Source organism: Microcebus murinus, chromosome 6 (assembly GCF_040939455.1).
Source record: "Microcebus murinus isolate Inina chromosome 6, M.murinus_Inina_mat1.0, whole genome shotgun sequence".
Lineage (NCBI taxonomy): Eukaryota > Metazoa > Chordata > Mammalia > Primates > Cheirogaleidae > Microcebus > Microcebus murinus.
In genome coordinates this window covers 6,238,198-6,256,226 of record NC_134109.1, presented here as the reverse complement: position 1 = coordinate 6,256,226, position 18,029 = coordinate 6,238,198, and the positions used below count along the sequence as shown (strand labels likewise).

Below are 18,029 nucleotides of genomic sequence, written 5' to 3'. Positions count from 1 at the left end.
GAGCATTTGTGCGCAGGTTTTTCTGTGGACCTATGTTGTCATTTGTCTTGGGTATATATACCTAGGAGTGGAATTGCTGGGTCATATTGTAACTCTATGTTGACCATTTTCAGAACTGCCAATCTGTTTTCCAGAGTGGCTGTACCACTTTACAATTTCACCAGAATGTATGAGGGTTACAATTTCTCAACATCCTCAACATCACTTATTTCCCCCACCTTTTAAAAAAAATTATAGCCATCCTAGTGGGTGTGAAGTTGTATCTCAGTATAGTTTTGATTTGTATTTTCTTGATATCTGATGATGTTGAGCATCTCTCTCTCTCTCTTTTTCCTTTAAGACACGTGGTCTTGCTCTATTGCCCAGGCTAGAGTGCAGTGGTACAATCACAGCTCACAGCAACCTGGAATTCCTGGGTGCAATTCCTGGTGCAATTCCTTCTGCCTCAGCTTTCCAAGTAGCTGGGACTACAGGTGCACATCCCTATGCCCAGCTAATTTTTTTAAGTTATTTTTTTAGAGATGGGGTCTTGCTGTGTTGTCCTGGCTGGTCTCAAACTCCTGGCCTCCCACCTCAGCCTCCCAAAGTGCTGGGATTACAGGTACGAGCCACCACACCGGACTTTAAGTATCTCTTTATGTCCCTGTTGGTCATTTGTATGTCTTCTTTAGAGAAATGTCTATTCAGATCCTTTGCTCACTTTTTTTTCACGTTCCACATTTTATTTACATTTTAAGACTAACTTTAATCTCAAAATCACATATCCGTACACCTAGTTCCTTTTTGTTGACTTCACTTAAACTTAAATGTGTGGTTTGTTAAACAAAGACTATAAACAAATATTTACCATGTCCGTTACATGTAACACAGAAGAATAGCTTTTAACAGAAGCTCATCAACCACCCCCCCCCAAGATTTTTTAGTATAAATACAGGTATCAAAACAATCCTGAAAATATTTTTGATACTACTAGTAGTCAGCACCCACACCGCTTCAAAAATTAACACAATTTGTGACAATATTCATTGTACCTGCTACTTTAAACAATGTCAACTGCAGCTCTTTCACTAAGCAAGATGGATAACGCATGCCAGTTCTGTTTTTCCTTCTTGAGATTTTTACTTTCCAGAAACACACATGCTTCCACTGCCATCTGACACCTCTTCACGCTTTCATCTTGTAAACCTGAATTCTGTCTCGAGTATTCCAGGTTTATGTTTAAATGACAATGCCTTAACAAGAGAAAAAAAATTGTGCTGCATTTCTCCTCCTGTTACCTGAAAACATAACGGGAGTACATATATTAAATATAGTCTCATTTAATACAAATGTCCAGGTTATGTTTACCAGGTGGAATTATTTTACTTAATGTGTGAGTATTTTTGCATTGTGATATTTAATCAAGACGTAACATGAGTAGAAGGTTGTTGCTTTAAGACAAGTTTGAGATCCACTAAAATTAATTGTTGTATATTTGTCCTTCTGGTAGCTGTGGAAGCTTCATATTTTCTTTGGACATCATTAGACGTCTTAGCTCTTGAAGTACAACTTTAATGCTATATGAATTTTGCTAACACTGGTATGCTCCTTGCATCCATCATCCCACTGGAATTATTTATTCCATTCATATTAATTTTTGTTACAAATCTAACTGATGGAGGAGCTTCTGGGTATTTAGATCCACATTCTACTTTCAAGCTGTACTTTCTGTTTTCATAATTTGTCCTTGGTGGCCCAATAATCATGCCTGCCCACCTTGTAAGTGTCATATCTTCATCAACTTCTAGGCCCTTAGCTAACTGTACCATCGCCTACTCCTTTTTGTCCTTCTTTAAGTTCTTCCAACAAGCGAAAATTACGAGGAACTTTAACTCCTGTGGAGACCGCCATCTTCCCTTTGCTCACTTTTTAATTGGGTTATTTGTCCTCTTATTATTGAGTTGTAAGAGTTCACTATATATTCTGGATACAAGGCCCTTATCAGACATGATTTGCAAAATTTTTTTCTCATTTTTTGGGTTTTCTTTTTTTACTTTCTTGATGGTATCATTTGCAGCAAAAGTTTTTAATGTTGATGAAGTCCAATTTATCTATTTTTTCTTTAGTTGCTTATGCGTTTGGGGTCATATCTAAAAAGCCTCTACCTAACCTAAGGTTGTGAAGATTTACATATTTGTTTGCTGCTAAGAGTTTTATAGTTTTAGCTGTTATATTTAAGTCTATGACCCATTTTGAGTTAATTTTTATGTATGATATGAAGAGGGTCCAACTTTAGTCTTTTGCATATGGCTACCTAGTTGTCCCGGCACCACTGATTGAAGACTTTTCTCTCCCACTGAGTACCTTAGCACCGCTGTTAAAAATCAACTGATTGTAAAAGCAAGGGTTTATTGTTGAACTCTCAATTCTATTCCATTGATTTATATATCTATCCTATGTCAGTAAGACCGAGTCTTTATTACTGTAGCTTTTCAGTAAGTTTTAAAATCAGGAAGTATGAGTCCTCCAACTTTGTTTTTCTTTTTCAAACTTGTTTGGGCTGTTCTAGATCCTTTGTATTTTTAGGTGAATTTAGGATGAGCTTTCTAATTTCTACCAAAAACAAAAGGCAGCTGGGATTTTGACAGGAATTGTATTGAATCTGTAGATCAATTTTGGGTCTAGTGCCATTTTAACAATATTCAGTCTTCCAATCTATGAATGGATGTCTTTTCACTTACAGGTCTTCTTTAATTCCCTTCAGTGATGTTTTGTAGTTTCTCAATGTAAAAGTCTTACACTCCTTTTGTTAAATTTATTCCTAAGTATTTCATTCTTTTAATGTCATTGTAAATAGAACTATTTTCTTAATTTTATATTCAGATTGTTCATAGCAAGTGATTTGTGTACATTGATCTTATATCCTTTAAAGTGCTGAACTAGTTTATCAATTCTAATAGTTTTTTAGTGGGTTCCTTAAGATTTTCTCTACATAACAGCATGTCATTTGCAAATAGAGATAGTTTTACCACTTCTTTTCCAGTCTGAATGCCTTTTTTTTGTTTGTTTAATTGCTCTGAGTAGAATCTCTAGTACAATACTGAAAAGTAGTGGTGAAAGTGGACAAACTTGTCTAGTTCCTGATTGTAGGAGGAAAGCAACCAGTCTGATAAGCTCTTTTGATTTAAAAACTCTATTGTGTCTTCAATTATGGCTTCTCCTCACTTTACCCCTTTTGGAACTCCTATTATTGAAAAGTCAGATCTCTTGGCTCTATCAGTTGTGTATTGTATTTTGTCAATGATAATTTCCATTTTGTTTTATTTTTTTATCTGCTTTGTGAATTTTCGGGATTTGATCTTCCAGATCACAGGCCAACAGACTGTAGAGCCCACAGGCCAATTCCAGCCTGTCTCCTATTTTTGTAAATAAAGTTTTATTGGAACACAGTCACATCCATTCATTTCCATATTTTCTATGGCTGCCTTCAAGTTACTAGGTCGAGTGGAGTAATTGTGACAGAAAGCAAATGGCTAAAAAAGCCAAAAATATTTATTATCTGGCTCTTTACAGTGTAGATCAGAGTCTTTTCTGTGTTTTACTGGCTTTAATTAATTTTTTTAATTTTAAAATAATGTATTTTGTATTCTCAAGAATTATTTTTTGTTCTCAGATTGCTCTTGTGCAAGATCTTCTTGACTGTCCTCTTATTATTCTCTCCTCTAGGCACACCACCTTCTGAGTGTTCAGCTCAGCAGAAGAGGGTGCCTCCCCTTGTGTGGGAAGGTTGCAGCCTTCAACCCTCCCAAGTTCCCTGAAATGTCTGCTCCAACATCCAGAAGCCCCGCCTCCGACCCATTATAGGTGTAAGTTCCCTTGGCTCTCTTCAAGCTCTGGCTGTCAGTGTCCAAGGCCAAGGCCATTGTGAGACAGCAGCGGAAGTAGCAGAGACGTTTCTTCCCTGCAGCTGATGGTGAACAGGCCCCCAAGTGGGGGCCTGATGATTGGCCGAGAATGAAGGGGGACTTTCAGTTTCTTAGGTGTGAGCTGGGTGGGGCTCCCCTTCCCAGTGACCTGAGGGCTGGTGGGAAAGGACACAGACTCTGGTGGCATCAGTAGCCTTCCCAGGGATTGCCAGCCGGGCTGCCCCAGGGATGCCCTTGGCTTAGTTTTCTTCACTTAACTAAGCGGGAACTTTGAGTTCTCCTCAAGTGGAAACACTCAGAATTGGCTCTAGGAGATTTCAGAACAGCAGGCCTGCTCTAGCTGGGGTCCTCAGTCCTCTCTCCCTCATTGTAAACAGTGGTGCTAAGAAGTTGCCTTCCACAGGACAGGTGCCAAATGTTCCCTCCCACCCACATCTGGCCAGGCTTCCCTGGGACTGGTCCAGGTCTTTGAGTCACCCCAGCAGGAAGCTGGAGTCTTCCCCAAAAGACTGCAGGGCCTTCTTCCAAGTCACCCCTCCTGAGCCTTCCAAGCCAAGGAAACATGATCTAAGGAAAGTTACTTTTTCAGCTGAGGAGCCCAAGAAAGGTAAAGTCAAAATAAGCTCCAGCTGTGAACCACAGGCCATGCTCAAGGTGAGGAAGGCAAAATGGGCCAGCAGTCATTTAGTAAATATATTTCTTGCCTGGCGTGGTGGCTCACGCCTGTAATCCTAGCACTCTGGGAGGCCGAGGCGGGTGGATCGCTCAAAGTCAAGAGTTCGAAACCAGCCTGAGCAAGGGCGAGACCCTGTCTGTACTAAAAATAGAAAGAAACTAATTGACCAACTAAAAAACATATATACAAAAAATTAGCCAGGCATGGTGGCGCATGACTGTAGTCCCAGCTTCTTGGGAGGCTGAGGCAGTAGGATCGCTTGAGCCCAGGAGATTTAGGTTGCTGTGAGCTAGGCTGACGCCACGGCACTCACTCTAGCCTGAGCAACAAAGTGAGACTCTGTCTCAAAAAAAAAAATTATATATATATATATGTATGTATATTTCTTGTCAGGTGGAGCCAGAACACAAGTAGGAGCTTTGGTTTCCAAAAACGCCAGGGCACTGCTTGGGTTGGCCTTCAGGCCTTCAGGCCTGTAGAGGGTTGTGCTGGGAGTTCCAGGAGGGAGGTGACATGCAGGTGGAACTGCAGATGATTTGCCAGGTAGGCAGAGACAGTGGGCTGGGCATGCGGGGAGGCACACACATGCTGGGGAGCTCCATACACACTGAATGAATGAATGTTAGAAAACAAATCATGTCATATTTAAGGAAAGCAACTGTTGGTAATAAACTGAATGGGGCAATGAGATTCACGGTGTGAATGAGGAAGGGATGCAGCCAGGTGTGGTGGCTCATGCCCATAATCCCAGCACTTTGGGAGGCTGAGGTATGAGGATAGCTGGAGCCCAGGAATTCGAGGCTGCAGTGAGCTGCCATCGCACCGCTGCAGACAGAGCGAGACCCTGTCTCTGAAAACAAGGGGAGTGAGGGGGGCACGACAGGGTCACAGGTGCCCCCCCACCCCAGTCCCCTGAGACATCTGCTGTTGTCTAAGCATGCTTTACTTTGATTCTGGCATGATAGTAACTTGCTTATGCTTGTTAATATAAACCAGACATATTGTCATTGGTGAATCATCCAAAGCAACTGTGTTTCTTTAGATTATTTGTGGTGAGTGTGGTTTGTTTTGCCAAAAATACTAAGTCCTGGAGAAGATGGTCCATGGGGTTAGTTCCTCAGCAGTGACTCCAGGCTGGAAAAGCTTCACTAACCAGGAAGGCAGCATGGGACACTGCAGGGAAGCAAACCAGGGTCTGGGAGTCTGCAGAAATGCATAATTTTTAGGGTGCAACAAGGCTCTTCTGTAACAAAGAGGCCAATCTTGACCCTGGGAAGAGAGGGGCAAATGAGGTTAGGACACACTACAGGCCCTCAGGGGCTGCTAACAGGACTGCAGGAGATCGAGGCACCCTTTCAAGTTTGAGGACTCCAGGCTCAAACAAATATAGGAAGGACCGTGGAGATGCTAAGACCAATCTCTAAGGACCTCTGATGACCTGTGCACAGTGAAGGACAAGGAGCACACAGAGACCCAACCTGCAACCCGCGAGAATGACGTTTGACCCCAGCAAACTGGAAATGGATGTGCTTTGAGATGGTGAGTCAGAAAAACACTGGCTTGAGAATTGGCTTCACCGTTTACTATGTTCTGGACACAACTACGTAACACACACAGCCTCCCCTCGATCTGCGCCAGGGACAGGACAGCGACCGTCACTGCCCTCCCACTGCCAGACACTGGCAATTGCTTTCCATGCTCTTGTTTAGACCCACTTTTTTAAAGGTAGCTATTTTTTCAATGTTACTGCGACACAGGGGGAGGTATTGGCTGCGACACTAGGGACTGTGTAGGCTCACACTCTGCACGGTTTGGGGTTTCCCGCCAACAATGAGGATCCCTAACCTTTAGGGAGGACGAGGATTTAAAAACCAGAAAAAACCTGGGAGGTGACCTACTTGATGCTGTGTGTCCTAAATGTGATTTTCACAGGCTGCGGTTTTGGGGCGCCGGGTGGGGCTCTCGCTGGGCCGGGAGAGGTGCTTCCGACACTGACAGCGCCCCAAAGATGCGACTGCAGGTCCCCGCCTCGCGCCTTGTTTACAAGGAGGGGGACTCCATCGTCGATGACTTCGACGCCCCTCGGACCAGGGCTGACCCCCGAGTCCGAGCAGGCTGGGTGCAAGCCGGGGCCGGGTGCTGGGGAATCCTCCGGCCACCGCGCGCGGCCCCGGCGCCCGCTGCAGCCTCGGTGAGTGCGCGGGGCGCTCCACGTGCCCGCCGGCGCCCCGCCCCGTCACGGGCCCCGCCCCGTCACGGGCCCCGCCCCCGCCTCCCGCGAAGCCCCGCCCTCAGAAGCCCCTCCCCGCGGCGCGGCCCCGCCCCTCGCAGCCTCGGGCCCGGCCCTCCCGGAGGCGCGGACCGTGGGGCCCCGCGCCTTTTGTGTCGGGTTCGGCCGCCGCGCGCGCTCGTTCACCTCGGCGGCCACGGTCCGAGGGACGCGCGCGCGCCTGGTCCCTGCCGCTGGCGGAGGGGCGCACAGCGACGCGCGCACCCTCCATCCCAGCTGGCGGGCGGAGGTTCGCCCGACTGGCCCTCGGGGACCCCGAGCCGCCCGCGCTCTCGCCCTGGGCCGCCGCCCCGAGACTCAAGCGGACGCGCGCGCGCTCTCCCGCCAGCCGGACCCCCAGCAGGCTCGCCCCCGCGCCCCCACCGTCGGCGGGCGGCCCGGGCACGCGCCCGCGCACACGCCGGCCCGGGCACGCGCGCCCGCCAAGATGGCAGGGGCCGGGGCCCAGCTGTCAGTCGCCGCCGCCGCAGCCCTTCCCCACAGCTAGCGGCCCGGACGCCCGCCCTGAGAAGATGAGCCCCCGCTGCCGCCCGCAGCCCAGTCAGACGCGGAGCCGCCGCGCCCGGGGCCGGCTCCCCCGCTAGCGCCCGCGCCCCGCCGCCGCGCCGGGTCGCCCCCGGCCGCCGCGCCCGTCCCCGGCAGCGACAATGAGGTGAGTCGGCCGGCGGCTCGCGTGAGGCGGGAGGGGGGCGCCGCAGGGGTTGGCCTGCGGGCCCCCGAGGGCGAGAATGGGGGGCACTGGGGCGTCCCTATAGGACCGTGGGGGGCTCTGCAGAGATTTGGGGGCGCTCAGAGCGCGGGAACGGCTTCAGGAGACTCGTGGGGGGCCGTCTGGAGGGCTGGGAAGGTCTGGGGGCATGGGGGGCTGGCGTTCCGGAAGGAGCGGCGGCGCTGGCCGCCTGTGGGGACAGTCTTGGGCTGCGGGGGGCCTGGGGCGGGGAGGGCAGGCCGACCCCCGCGGGCAGGTGTGGCCACGAGCCCCCCGTTCGGCGCCTCCGGGCCCTGAGGAAACCGGCCTGAAGCCCCTCTGGCCTTGGCTGCAGCCTCGCTTACTTTCAAAATGGTAATTTCCCTTGGATCTGGAGCTGGTTACCCGCCGCTTCTCCCATTTTCCTTTCTTCTGGTATTCCTGTAAAGTGCAAACCCCCCAGATGCACCACTGGTTGATTGAAGGAGCCTGGTGGTTATCGGGTCAAGAAATAAAATAATGCCAGCGACCAGAAAAGCCAGGTGCCCTCTCCCAGTTGCTACACCCTCCTTGCTCTTACAGAGATAACTATATCCTGATTTTGGGGGGATAATTACTTGTTTTTTCTGTGTAATTTTACCTTCTAAACATCTGTCCCGTAGAGAGTGTTGTCTGTAGTTTCATCTTACCTGTTTTGTGAACTTTATGTAAATGAAATAGTAAAATATATAATCTTTTGTGTCTGGTTTCACTCAAGACATGTTTGAGATTGAACCATTGTGCTGTAACAGTTAATCATTTTTATTGATCTATAGTATTCCGTTGTATGAATATACCACAGTTTATCTTTTCTACTGTTGGTAGACATCTGAGTTGTTTCTAGCTTTACTGGCTACTAATAATGCTGTTATGAATATTCCTGTGTCTCTCCTGTTGCATTCCTTTGTGTTGGATATGTGCCTACCAGTAGAATCTTTAGGTCAAAAGATGTGCTTATCTTTAGCTTTAGTGGAAAATACCAAGTTTCCAAAGTGGTTGTACCAGTTTCCATTCCCACCGCAAGTCTGTGAGAGCTCTTACTGCTTCACATCCTTGTCAACACTTGGTATGTCAGTCTTAATTTGACACTCTGGTGAATGTGAAGTGGTATTCCATTGTGGTTTTAATCTGCAGTTTCCTGTTGACCAATGACGTTGAACTTCTTTTCATGTTTATTTGGTATCTTTTCTGAAGTGTCTGTTCACATATCTTGCCCAGTTTTCTTCTGGGGTTTACATGCTCTTTTCTTCTTAATTTGTAGGTGTTCTACTCCAAAATCAAGAAAATGGTTTCCTATAACATCTTCTAGAAGCCTTGATATTTTGCCTTTCTCATTAAGATATTATAGTCCACCTGGAATTGATTTTTTGTGTAACATGAAAAAGTGATTAAAGTTGATTTTTACTTGACACTATTTATTCAGTACCATTTATTAAAAAGATTAGATTGTTTCTTTCCCCCATAGCTCTGCAGTGCAGCCCCTGGCTGACCTCAATACCAGCCAGCAGCAGCAGCTTCTTTGGCACTGGGGCTGAGTCGATGCCTATGCTTATGGGGTTGGGGATGAGGCATACCAGCAAAGAACCACAGCGGCCTGTCATTTTACAAGAGATGACGTGGGGCTTGCCAATCTTGTACCCCCAGTGGCCTCTCTGCATAGAGACAGTGGAGACCTTGGCCAGGATGATGGCCCCTTGGATGGTAGTTGCCACCTCCTTGGAGCACTTAATACCCAGACTGACATGGCCATTGTAGTCTCCAGCGGCAACAGATGCCTTGAACCTGGTCTGCTGGCCAGTGCTGGTCTGCTTTTGCACTGGCATAATCTTCAAAAAAAATCCCTTATTCTTGAAGGATGCCAAAAAGTCAATGATTTCAGACTACCTGCCCAATGATGGGCAGGGAGGAGAAATAGATCTTCTCCAGGGTCTTGATCTTCATGGCCTTGACCAGGTGGTCCAGTTGGGTGACTCCTTGTCCTGGGCCTTGCCTGCACAAGCCCCAGCCTTGGCTGCTGCTGCTGAAGCCTTCCTTGTGGCCTCCTGTTCCAGGGCTCCTGGTGCCTCCAGGCCCTCCAGCTATACCAGTGTCATCTGCCATTTGGTGTTTTCTTGCCATTTGGTGTTTTCTCAGAGAACTCTTTTAGCATTTTAAAGCCATCTCAATATCTCTGATGCCGGATGGTTTCTGTTGCAATGTCACTTGTCAGTCTGTTGTTCCTTGAAAGTGGTCTGTGTTTTCCCCTGCTGCTTTTGTCTTTGGTTTTCAGCAGTTTTTCTGTGCTGTCCCTGTATGGATTTCTTTTTATTTATAAGTGGGGTTCTTAGGGCTTCTTGAATCTGTGGCTTCATGTCTTTCATTAGTTTTGGAAGTCGTCAGCCATTAGTACTTCAATTATTGCTTCTGCCCCATTTTCTCTTGTCTTTCTTTCTAGGACTACAGTGTTAGATGTTTTATTCTGGATATCTCCTCCTCACTTATTTCTCTCTCTCCTGTTGTATATCATCTGCTGTAAAACCTATCTATTGAGTTTTTAATTTCAGTTATTATGTGGTTTTTGATTTTTAATTTCTATTTAGTTCTTTCTTATAGTTCCCCATTATCTGCTAAAATTATTGAGCTTGTCTTTTATCTCCTTGAACATGATATACACACTTAAAGTCTATATCTGATCATGGCAATATCTGTGAGTCATTTCCAGTGTTTTTTGGTTTTCTTTCCTATTGTCTTCATACGCGCCTCACGTGTTTTTTTTTCTTAATGTGTGCTCACATGATGTATATGAAATCATTTGTAGAAACAACTGGAGGCCAAACATGATGTTTTTCTCTTCCAGAGATAATTCACATTTGCTTTTATCAGGCAGATGGGGGCACTTACAATCTGGGATCCTTTCAGTCCAGTTTTAGGGATTGAGATGTTTCTAAGCTGAGTTGCAGTTCTTGTGAGGACAAGCCTGTTCTGTTCACCTCTTTACCTACCCCTTGACTCTCTTTCACAACACCAAACTTAACATTCCCTTTAAAATTGACAAACACCCCTAGGAAAAAGTAGTCCCAACACTAGTGAGCCCCTGACTTGCCTCCAAGCAGATATTTGTTACATCTTTCCCTAGCTTTTCTAGTTCCCTTTAGCTAGAGTATTGTTCTGAGTTACTTAGTTTGCAGTTACTAGAAATAAAAGCTCCTGATTTTTGTATTTTCAGCAACAGTTTGAATCAATATTCAATTCTGGAAATTTATGCTACCAAATTATGGAAGCTGTGGAAAACAGTAACACTTATTTTCTTGTGTTCTGCCCTAATATATTCGATTGTTTCTGTCAGTTTGTGAAACATTCTTGCAATCAAGATAATTTTAAGAATAAATGTTTAACTCCTCTTAATATATAATTAATTGGAAAAATGGCCATTTAGCTCAGGTCATTACTGTAAAGCAAAGGATTTGGGGGCAGGTGCTTTTCTCTCTTCTTTCTGTGTTCACATCTTTCTCCTGTCTTGATTTCCTTAATTGTTTATTTGATAAAAATTACACTGTAACTGGTCCTCTTGAATAGAACATTTAATTTTTTGATCAACAATAACCTAATAGCATTCTCAGATCCCATTCTATTGGATCAGATAAAAAGTCATGGATGTAGAAATGAAAATTCTTACAAGTAGTTTTTCCAAAATAAAAGACCATTTTCTTTTTTTGAGTCAGTCATTTGTTTATATAGTTTTTTTAAAGTGATGCTGACAGTATAATGTGGTTCTCTTTTTCAGACTGCTCATAGTTAAGCATCTGTACGTATATATTTATTGTACCTGAGGTATACAGCTTTAGCAAATGGGCTTAAATTAGTCCAGGTACAGGGGATCTATTCATTACCCCTGTTGTCAACTGATTTGATTTAGTTATTTATAAGCAATTTGATTCATCCATGACAAACATTTCCCTTTTTGTTCAGTCCTGAATTTTTTTAATGAAAGTAACACATCATTTCTCTTGATAGATAATCTCATGGAAGTATATAGATGTGACCTATTGATAAAAGTCTGAAATGTAGTCCCCAAACTGTGTCCTTTTGGAGTGTCTCAGAAAGTTGCAAAGCTGGAGGTGAGCTCTAATAGATAAACTGAGTGCTCGAGGCACTTGGACACTTATTTTAGCAAAAGAGTATTGTTGAATCAAATTACTCAGATGATTAAGGCTGAGTCTGAGTTTTTCTTTATTTTCTAGACTCTCGTGAATTCTTGTTTCCCTTTTCCTAACAGACCATATGTATTGTATCTTTGTTCAGAAATAATTCTGTTGCCTGACAGTGGATTAGATGGGGTAAGGAGATGGAAGGAACTAAACCCTCCCCCACCCTTCTGGACTCCCACCACAAAAATAGTCCCGTACCTAAAAGAGTTACAGAGATTTACTAGGTCCCTTTGTGTACCTACTTAAAAAAACAAACAAACAACAACAACAAAAAAAACACCACCCACACATACACAATATGCAATATATTCCTGCTTATATATTTGAGTCATTTATCTATTGGGAACATTCTCTTCTGTGAACATTTTTTCCTGTCTGCGTTTTATCGTTCAAAGATTAAATATATAAAGTTTAAAATGTTTATGACTTTAAGTTGTTTTTTTTGTGATTTTCCCATAATTTCTAAAACTTATGATAGCATTTTTCTAGAAGGTTGATTATTAAATTTTTTTTCTGTTATGCATATACAGTCAGCCCTCTGTATCTGTGGGTTCTGTATCCGTGGATTCACTCAACCTCGGTTCAAAAGTATATTTTGAAAAAAGGATGGTTGCATCTTTACTGAACGGACTTTTTTCCTTGTCATTATTCTCTAAATGATATAGTATACAACTACTTACATAGCATTCACATTATATTGGTTTTTAGAAGTGTTCTAGAGATGATTTAAAGTATGGGGGAGGATGTGTGGGGGTTATATGCAAATACTGTGCCATTTTATGTAAGGACTTCAGCATCATCAGATTTTGGTATCTGAGGGAGGTCCTGGAACCAATCCCCTGTGGATATTGAGGGACAACTGTATAACAATTTTTAAAAATTCTTCAAATTGTCTGGAATATGAGGAGAAGACTGTAATTATGTTTTTCTTCAAAATTGCTGGTCAGATAAATTTGATTATATCAGTAGTTTATATGACAGAGATATCCGCAACGTTTTCTATTAATAGTTTGGATGGCAGTGCATATATTTGGATCCCAAAATCCAGGAGACATGGTTGTAGCTGGTCATATCTCAATGAATAAGGACCACCTCTAATCCTCAGAAAGCTTACCTGCCCCCACCGGGGCCAGTCTTGTATATGTGAGGCATGGCCATTCTGGCATATCAGCAGGTCTGTTTTGTGCCAGGAACTGCCTCATCTGGGCCAAGGGCACTTTATCAATCTTGAAGTAATACAGAATGCAGTGTGATTATGGGGTACAGTATAAGATACACAGGCACAAACACAGTCCTTATTTATCACCCTTTCCTTGTACTAGCTAACAGAGCTGGGTCCAAGTACATTTTTGAACTTAGTGCTACAGATTGGGGGGTAAGGGAACATTTCTCCAGATGGCATTGGAAGTCATGTTAAGAAGATGAACTGTAGGGGCTGTAGGACTTCTGTGTATGTATATTTTTCTAGGCTTTCTTCTGTCTGCCTGTTTTTAGGCCAGTGCCATTACTATATTTGCCTTGTGGACAGTGATTTTAATTTGAGCAACATCCTTTTATTAAAGTAATGTCATTTTGAATTTTGCTGGTTTGGTGATTGGTTTTGTTTGTATTTAATTTATAGGTTTCTTTTGCTTATCTAGTTATATAAACATAAGACATTTAAACTTAGGTTTATTGCCAGGTGCGGTGGCTCACGCCTATAATCCTAGCACGGTGAGAGGATTGCTTGAGCTCAGGAGTTCAAGACCAGCCTGAGCAAGAGGAAGATCCCCATCTCTACTAAAAATAGAAAAATTAGCTAGGTGTTATGGCATGAGTTTGTAGTCCCAGTTCCTCTGGAGGCTGGGAGCAGGAGGATCACTTGAGCCCAGGAGTTTGAAGTTGCTGTGAGCTATGATGATGCCACTGCACTCTACCCAGGGAGACAGTGCGACTCTGTCTCAAAAAAATAAACAAACTTAGTTTTATAATGGTATATATATATAATCCTCATGAAAATAAATTGAATCAGTATTGTTCCACATGAAGATTTTTCCACTTTAAGGGGAACCTGTATACTACCCAAATTTGAGAAACCTTGCAGTAGACTAACAGGCATCCCTCAGGGCATTGTAGGTTCAGTTCCAGACCACTGCAATAAAGCAAACATTGCACTAAAGTGAGGCAAATGAATTTTTTGGTTTCCCAGTGCATATAAAAGTTATAGTTATACTATACTGTAGTCTATTAAGTATGCAGTAGCATAATGTTTAAAAAAACCAATATGCATACCTTCATTAAAAAGACTTTGTTGCTAAAAAATGCTAACGAAGTGAGCACATGCTGTTGGAAAAATGGCACTGAAAGACTTGCTCAACACAGAGTTGCCACAAACCTTCAATTTGGAAAAAAAATTGCGATATCTATGATGCTCAGTAAAGCAAAGTATGCCTATATTAGCTTGATAAATAGACTCTGAGTTGTTAAATGAAGGTATCATAAGCGCTATAGTAAGAGGGATGGTAACTGAAGCTAAAGCGCTTCAGCTGACGTCAGAGTGGGAAGGGTAGCAGGCTGCCTTGTCAAACAATTGTAAGTAGAGTTTCCTCTTTGCTAGCCTAAAAGAAATCTCCGTAGAAATAATTTTCTGGTGGTATTTTTTTTTCTTACCTATTTAAAAAATAACATTTTTTTTCTGATTTAAATGTATATGTTGAACATAGAGAATTTGAAAAAAGAAAGGTATAAAGAAGACAATAAAAATCACCATTGATCCTGCTGTTTACAGATAACCACATTAAACATATGGCATGGTTTCTTTATCTTTTTCAGGTATATGCATAACATTTTTACGAAACTGATAGTATACTGTATATTTGTATTGGGCATTTTACATTTAACATGTGTGCATTTCACCTTTATTAAATATTCTTTGAAAATATTTTAAATAGCTAAATAATAGTCTGTCAGACTGATTACTATAATTTATTTATAGTATATATTTTAATAGTATTATTGAAACCAAAGGGCATAAACATTTTTAAAAGGTTATCAATACATACTACCAGAATGTTCATGTTAAATAAGAGAGAAAGTTAATGAAAGGGATTTTAATCCTGTAGGTTTAACGTGGAGATTCTCCTGCAAAAAAAAAAAAAAAAGGCAAAGGAAAGTCTAGGAAAGGAATCAGAAGAGAGAAGAGGGTAAAGGAAAAAAAGACAGTATTATGCTTAGGAATGGGGTAGTTCCATCTGCTCACCAGCGGAGGGAACTCTGCTCCCAGTTCATCAGTAGCTATGGTGCATGAAGGTGGACTTGTCTTTGTCTTTAGGGCTGTGCAAGACATCCACTATTTGGTCTGCAGTTAATGTAGGTATATGAGGAAACTTTAAAAAAAAATTCTGAGTTAGATTTTAAAGTTTAGAGTTCAATTTATCCCCTGTATTCTAAGCAGCCTGGGCTTTAGAGTCAGACCTGAATTCTGCCCCAGAGCTGCTCCTAATCAGCTGACTGACTTTGAGCAAATTACTTAACCTTTATGAGCCTCTATTTTTCTCAAACATAAGTGAGGACAATCCCACTTTCTTCAGAGGGTTTTTGGGAGGATCAGATGAAAAAATATGAAAATTCTTAGCTTATGATTTTCAATAAAGGTTAGTTATATAGCTTTTCACCTCAATTTGTTGTATCTGTGAAGAAGATAAACCCTGGAAAATCTGGGACAATTCTGATGTCAAATATTCTGCCCTTTTGTCAGATCACTATATAACTTACCTTCATATGTGATAATTTTTTGGTTTAGAAACCTCAGTTGCTATTGATACATCAACTTCTGAAAAAGATTCAGGGACATTCTCTAAAAAAGATGTGAAATAGAACTATTAAAATAATGATAGAACAGGAGGATGTTATTTTGGGGGTATAGGAGATAAGTGTATGAGAAAATTTACATTAAGAAATAGTTACTACAGTTGAGCACACTTAGCTGTGAATTGATGGAAGCTGTGGCAGAAAAGGGAAACATGAACCAGTGTATCTCTCATTGTGTAATGAAAGAAGACATGCCTTTGTATAGTTCTAAATACATGTTTTCTAGGGATATTTAAGAGGCAATGGACAACGGACCCGTATTTCTTCTTTAACTGTTTATATGTGTGTAATTACTTAAATTTTCCCTGCTATCCTGTGGACTTCATAAAGGCAGGGATTATGTCAGGTTTGCTCTCTGCTAGGTCCCTAGAGCCTATCACTTGGCACTTGGTGGCACTTAGTGGATGCTTAATAAACACACTGCCACATCTACCTAAAATGGATAGTTTATCATGGCATTCATCCCAGCTTGGCATGGATCCTTCTAAGTACAGCATTCCAGGTAGCCACCCCCAAATAGTAGAAGCTACCACCCAAGTGAAAGCTGTTTCATTGAGTGCTTAATGACTTCATGTGTTACTGAGGTGACAGTGATTTAGTCTGTTGTATCCACACTGCTGCCATGAGTCATGATTTGTTTGATGATATGTGGGTGGATTTTTTGCCTGTTAAATCTTTCTAAGGACATTATCTACTGTGACCCTCAGTTCTTAAGAATCACTGGGGGGAAGAGTATGTGTGTTATGTGTCCTTCCAAAATGGAGATCCCAGGTCACGTTCCCAGGAATGAATGAATGCTTTTCTTTTTTTCTTTCTATTTTAAATTAATAGACTTTATACTTGATAACAATTTTAGATTTATAGAAAAATTGAGCAGATAGTACAGAGAGTTCCCATACACCTCCTCCACATGTTACAGTTTCCCTTATTATTAATAGCTGATATTAGTATGATACATTATTATTATTAATTTAATTAAAGTCAATAGTTTATTCAAGTTTCCTTTGTTTTTACCTGATGTCCTTTTCTGCTCCAGGGTCCCATTCAGGACAGTATATTACATTTAGTTGTATATCTATTTAGGCTCCTCGTGGTGGTGACAGTTTCTCACACTTTCCTGTTCTTGATTATTTTGAGGAGTGCTGGTCAGGTATATTGTAGGATGCCCCTTTATTGGAATTTGTCTGATTTTTTTTCTCATGATCAGACAGGGGTTGTAAGTTTTAGCAGGAAGGTCACAGGGGTAAAGTGCTATTTTTATACATCATATTGAGGGCACATACTATCAGTGTGGGGGTTGATGCTGACCTTAATCACCTAGCTGAAGTAGTGCTTGTCAGGTTTTTTCACTATAAAGTTACTTTCCCCCCCTGCTTTCCTTATTGTACTCTTTTCAAGGAAGTCATTATGCACAGCATACCATTAAGGAGTAGGGAATTATGTTCCTTATCCTGAGGAATGCTTTTGAAATTTTAATAATTATGTATTTATTTTCATGTGTTTTAGAAAAAAATGAGCACATCAGCTCTATGGTGTTTTAGCTGTATTTCCCAGAAAACTGTACCTGAGACAAAGGCTCATGTGAGGGGATTTTTGGAGGGGGGAGTATTACCACAGGAAAATGGAAAGAGAGAAAGGGGAGAGAAACAGGAAAGATGAACCAATACAAGTATTCATTATGGGTTAGGCCCTGCAGTAAGCCCCAGTTACTTAGTCCCACGGGCCTTGACATCTGGGGAAGAAAGGAAGAAGCACATATACGTTAGCTACTCTCTCCATTTGTCAGAGTGGCCTCACAGGACATTAACCCACCTGCACTACTGGCATTCACAGGAGGGCTCTTAGGGGGTTCCTGTGGCATCCCACTGGGGCAGCAATGGAGAGCCCAGGAGTGGGGCTGGAAGAAGGCTTGCTTATTATTAATAATAAATAAAAATAAGTAGATTTCTTTCTTTCTTTTTTATTTTTCCCAATCTTTTCCCTCATTGCGTCTCAATTTTCAAGCACAGGTGGAAAGCTTTCTCCATTTTCAGGTTGAAGTCAGCAGTGTTTTTTCTAATACTTATATGTTTTGTTTTGTTTATTTCAAACATTTAAATTTCTAGTCCACTTGGAATCAATATGTGGTTTGAGAGTTGGATTCAGTTTTATCCTTTTCCACCTCATTATTCAGTTTTTCCAATAACATTTATTACAAAGTCCATTTTCTCCCAGTGTTTTGAGATGCTGTCTTTTGTCATATATAATTACTTGGACCTATTTCTGGATTTTCTGTTCTGTTCCATTGATCTATATTTATCCATGTCCTACCGTCTCACTTTTAATTAAAGAGGCTTTCTAATTTGTGTTCATATTTGGTAAGGTTAGTATTCTCTCAGTGTTCTAATTTGATTTT

The 18,029-nt window shown here is 42.3% G+C and overlaps 1 protein-coding gene and 1 pseudogene across 1 annotated transcript in view; one reads left to right on the top strand and one right to left on the bottom strand.

Moving 5' to 3' along the window:
• Nucleotides 1–1,459: 1,459 nt before the first annotated feature.
• Nucleotides 1,460–1,890, bottom strand: LOC109730471 (ubiquitin-conjugating enzyme E2 variant 2 pseudogene; annotated as a pseudogene).
• A 5,028-nt stretch (nt 1,891–6,918) lies between these two features.
• Nucleotides 6,919–18,029, top strand: part of EVL (Enah/Vasp-like) — a 182,119-nt gene continuing 171,008 nt past the window's right edge. The window contains exon 1 of the mRNA XM_012747077.3: nt 6,919–7,523. Coding sequence (XP_012602531.1) covers nt 7,519–7,523 — 5 coding nt within the window. The 5' untranslated portion in view covers nt 6,919–7,518. The remainder of the gene's footprint in view (nt 7,524–18,029) is intronic.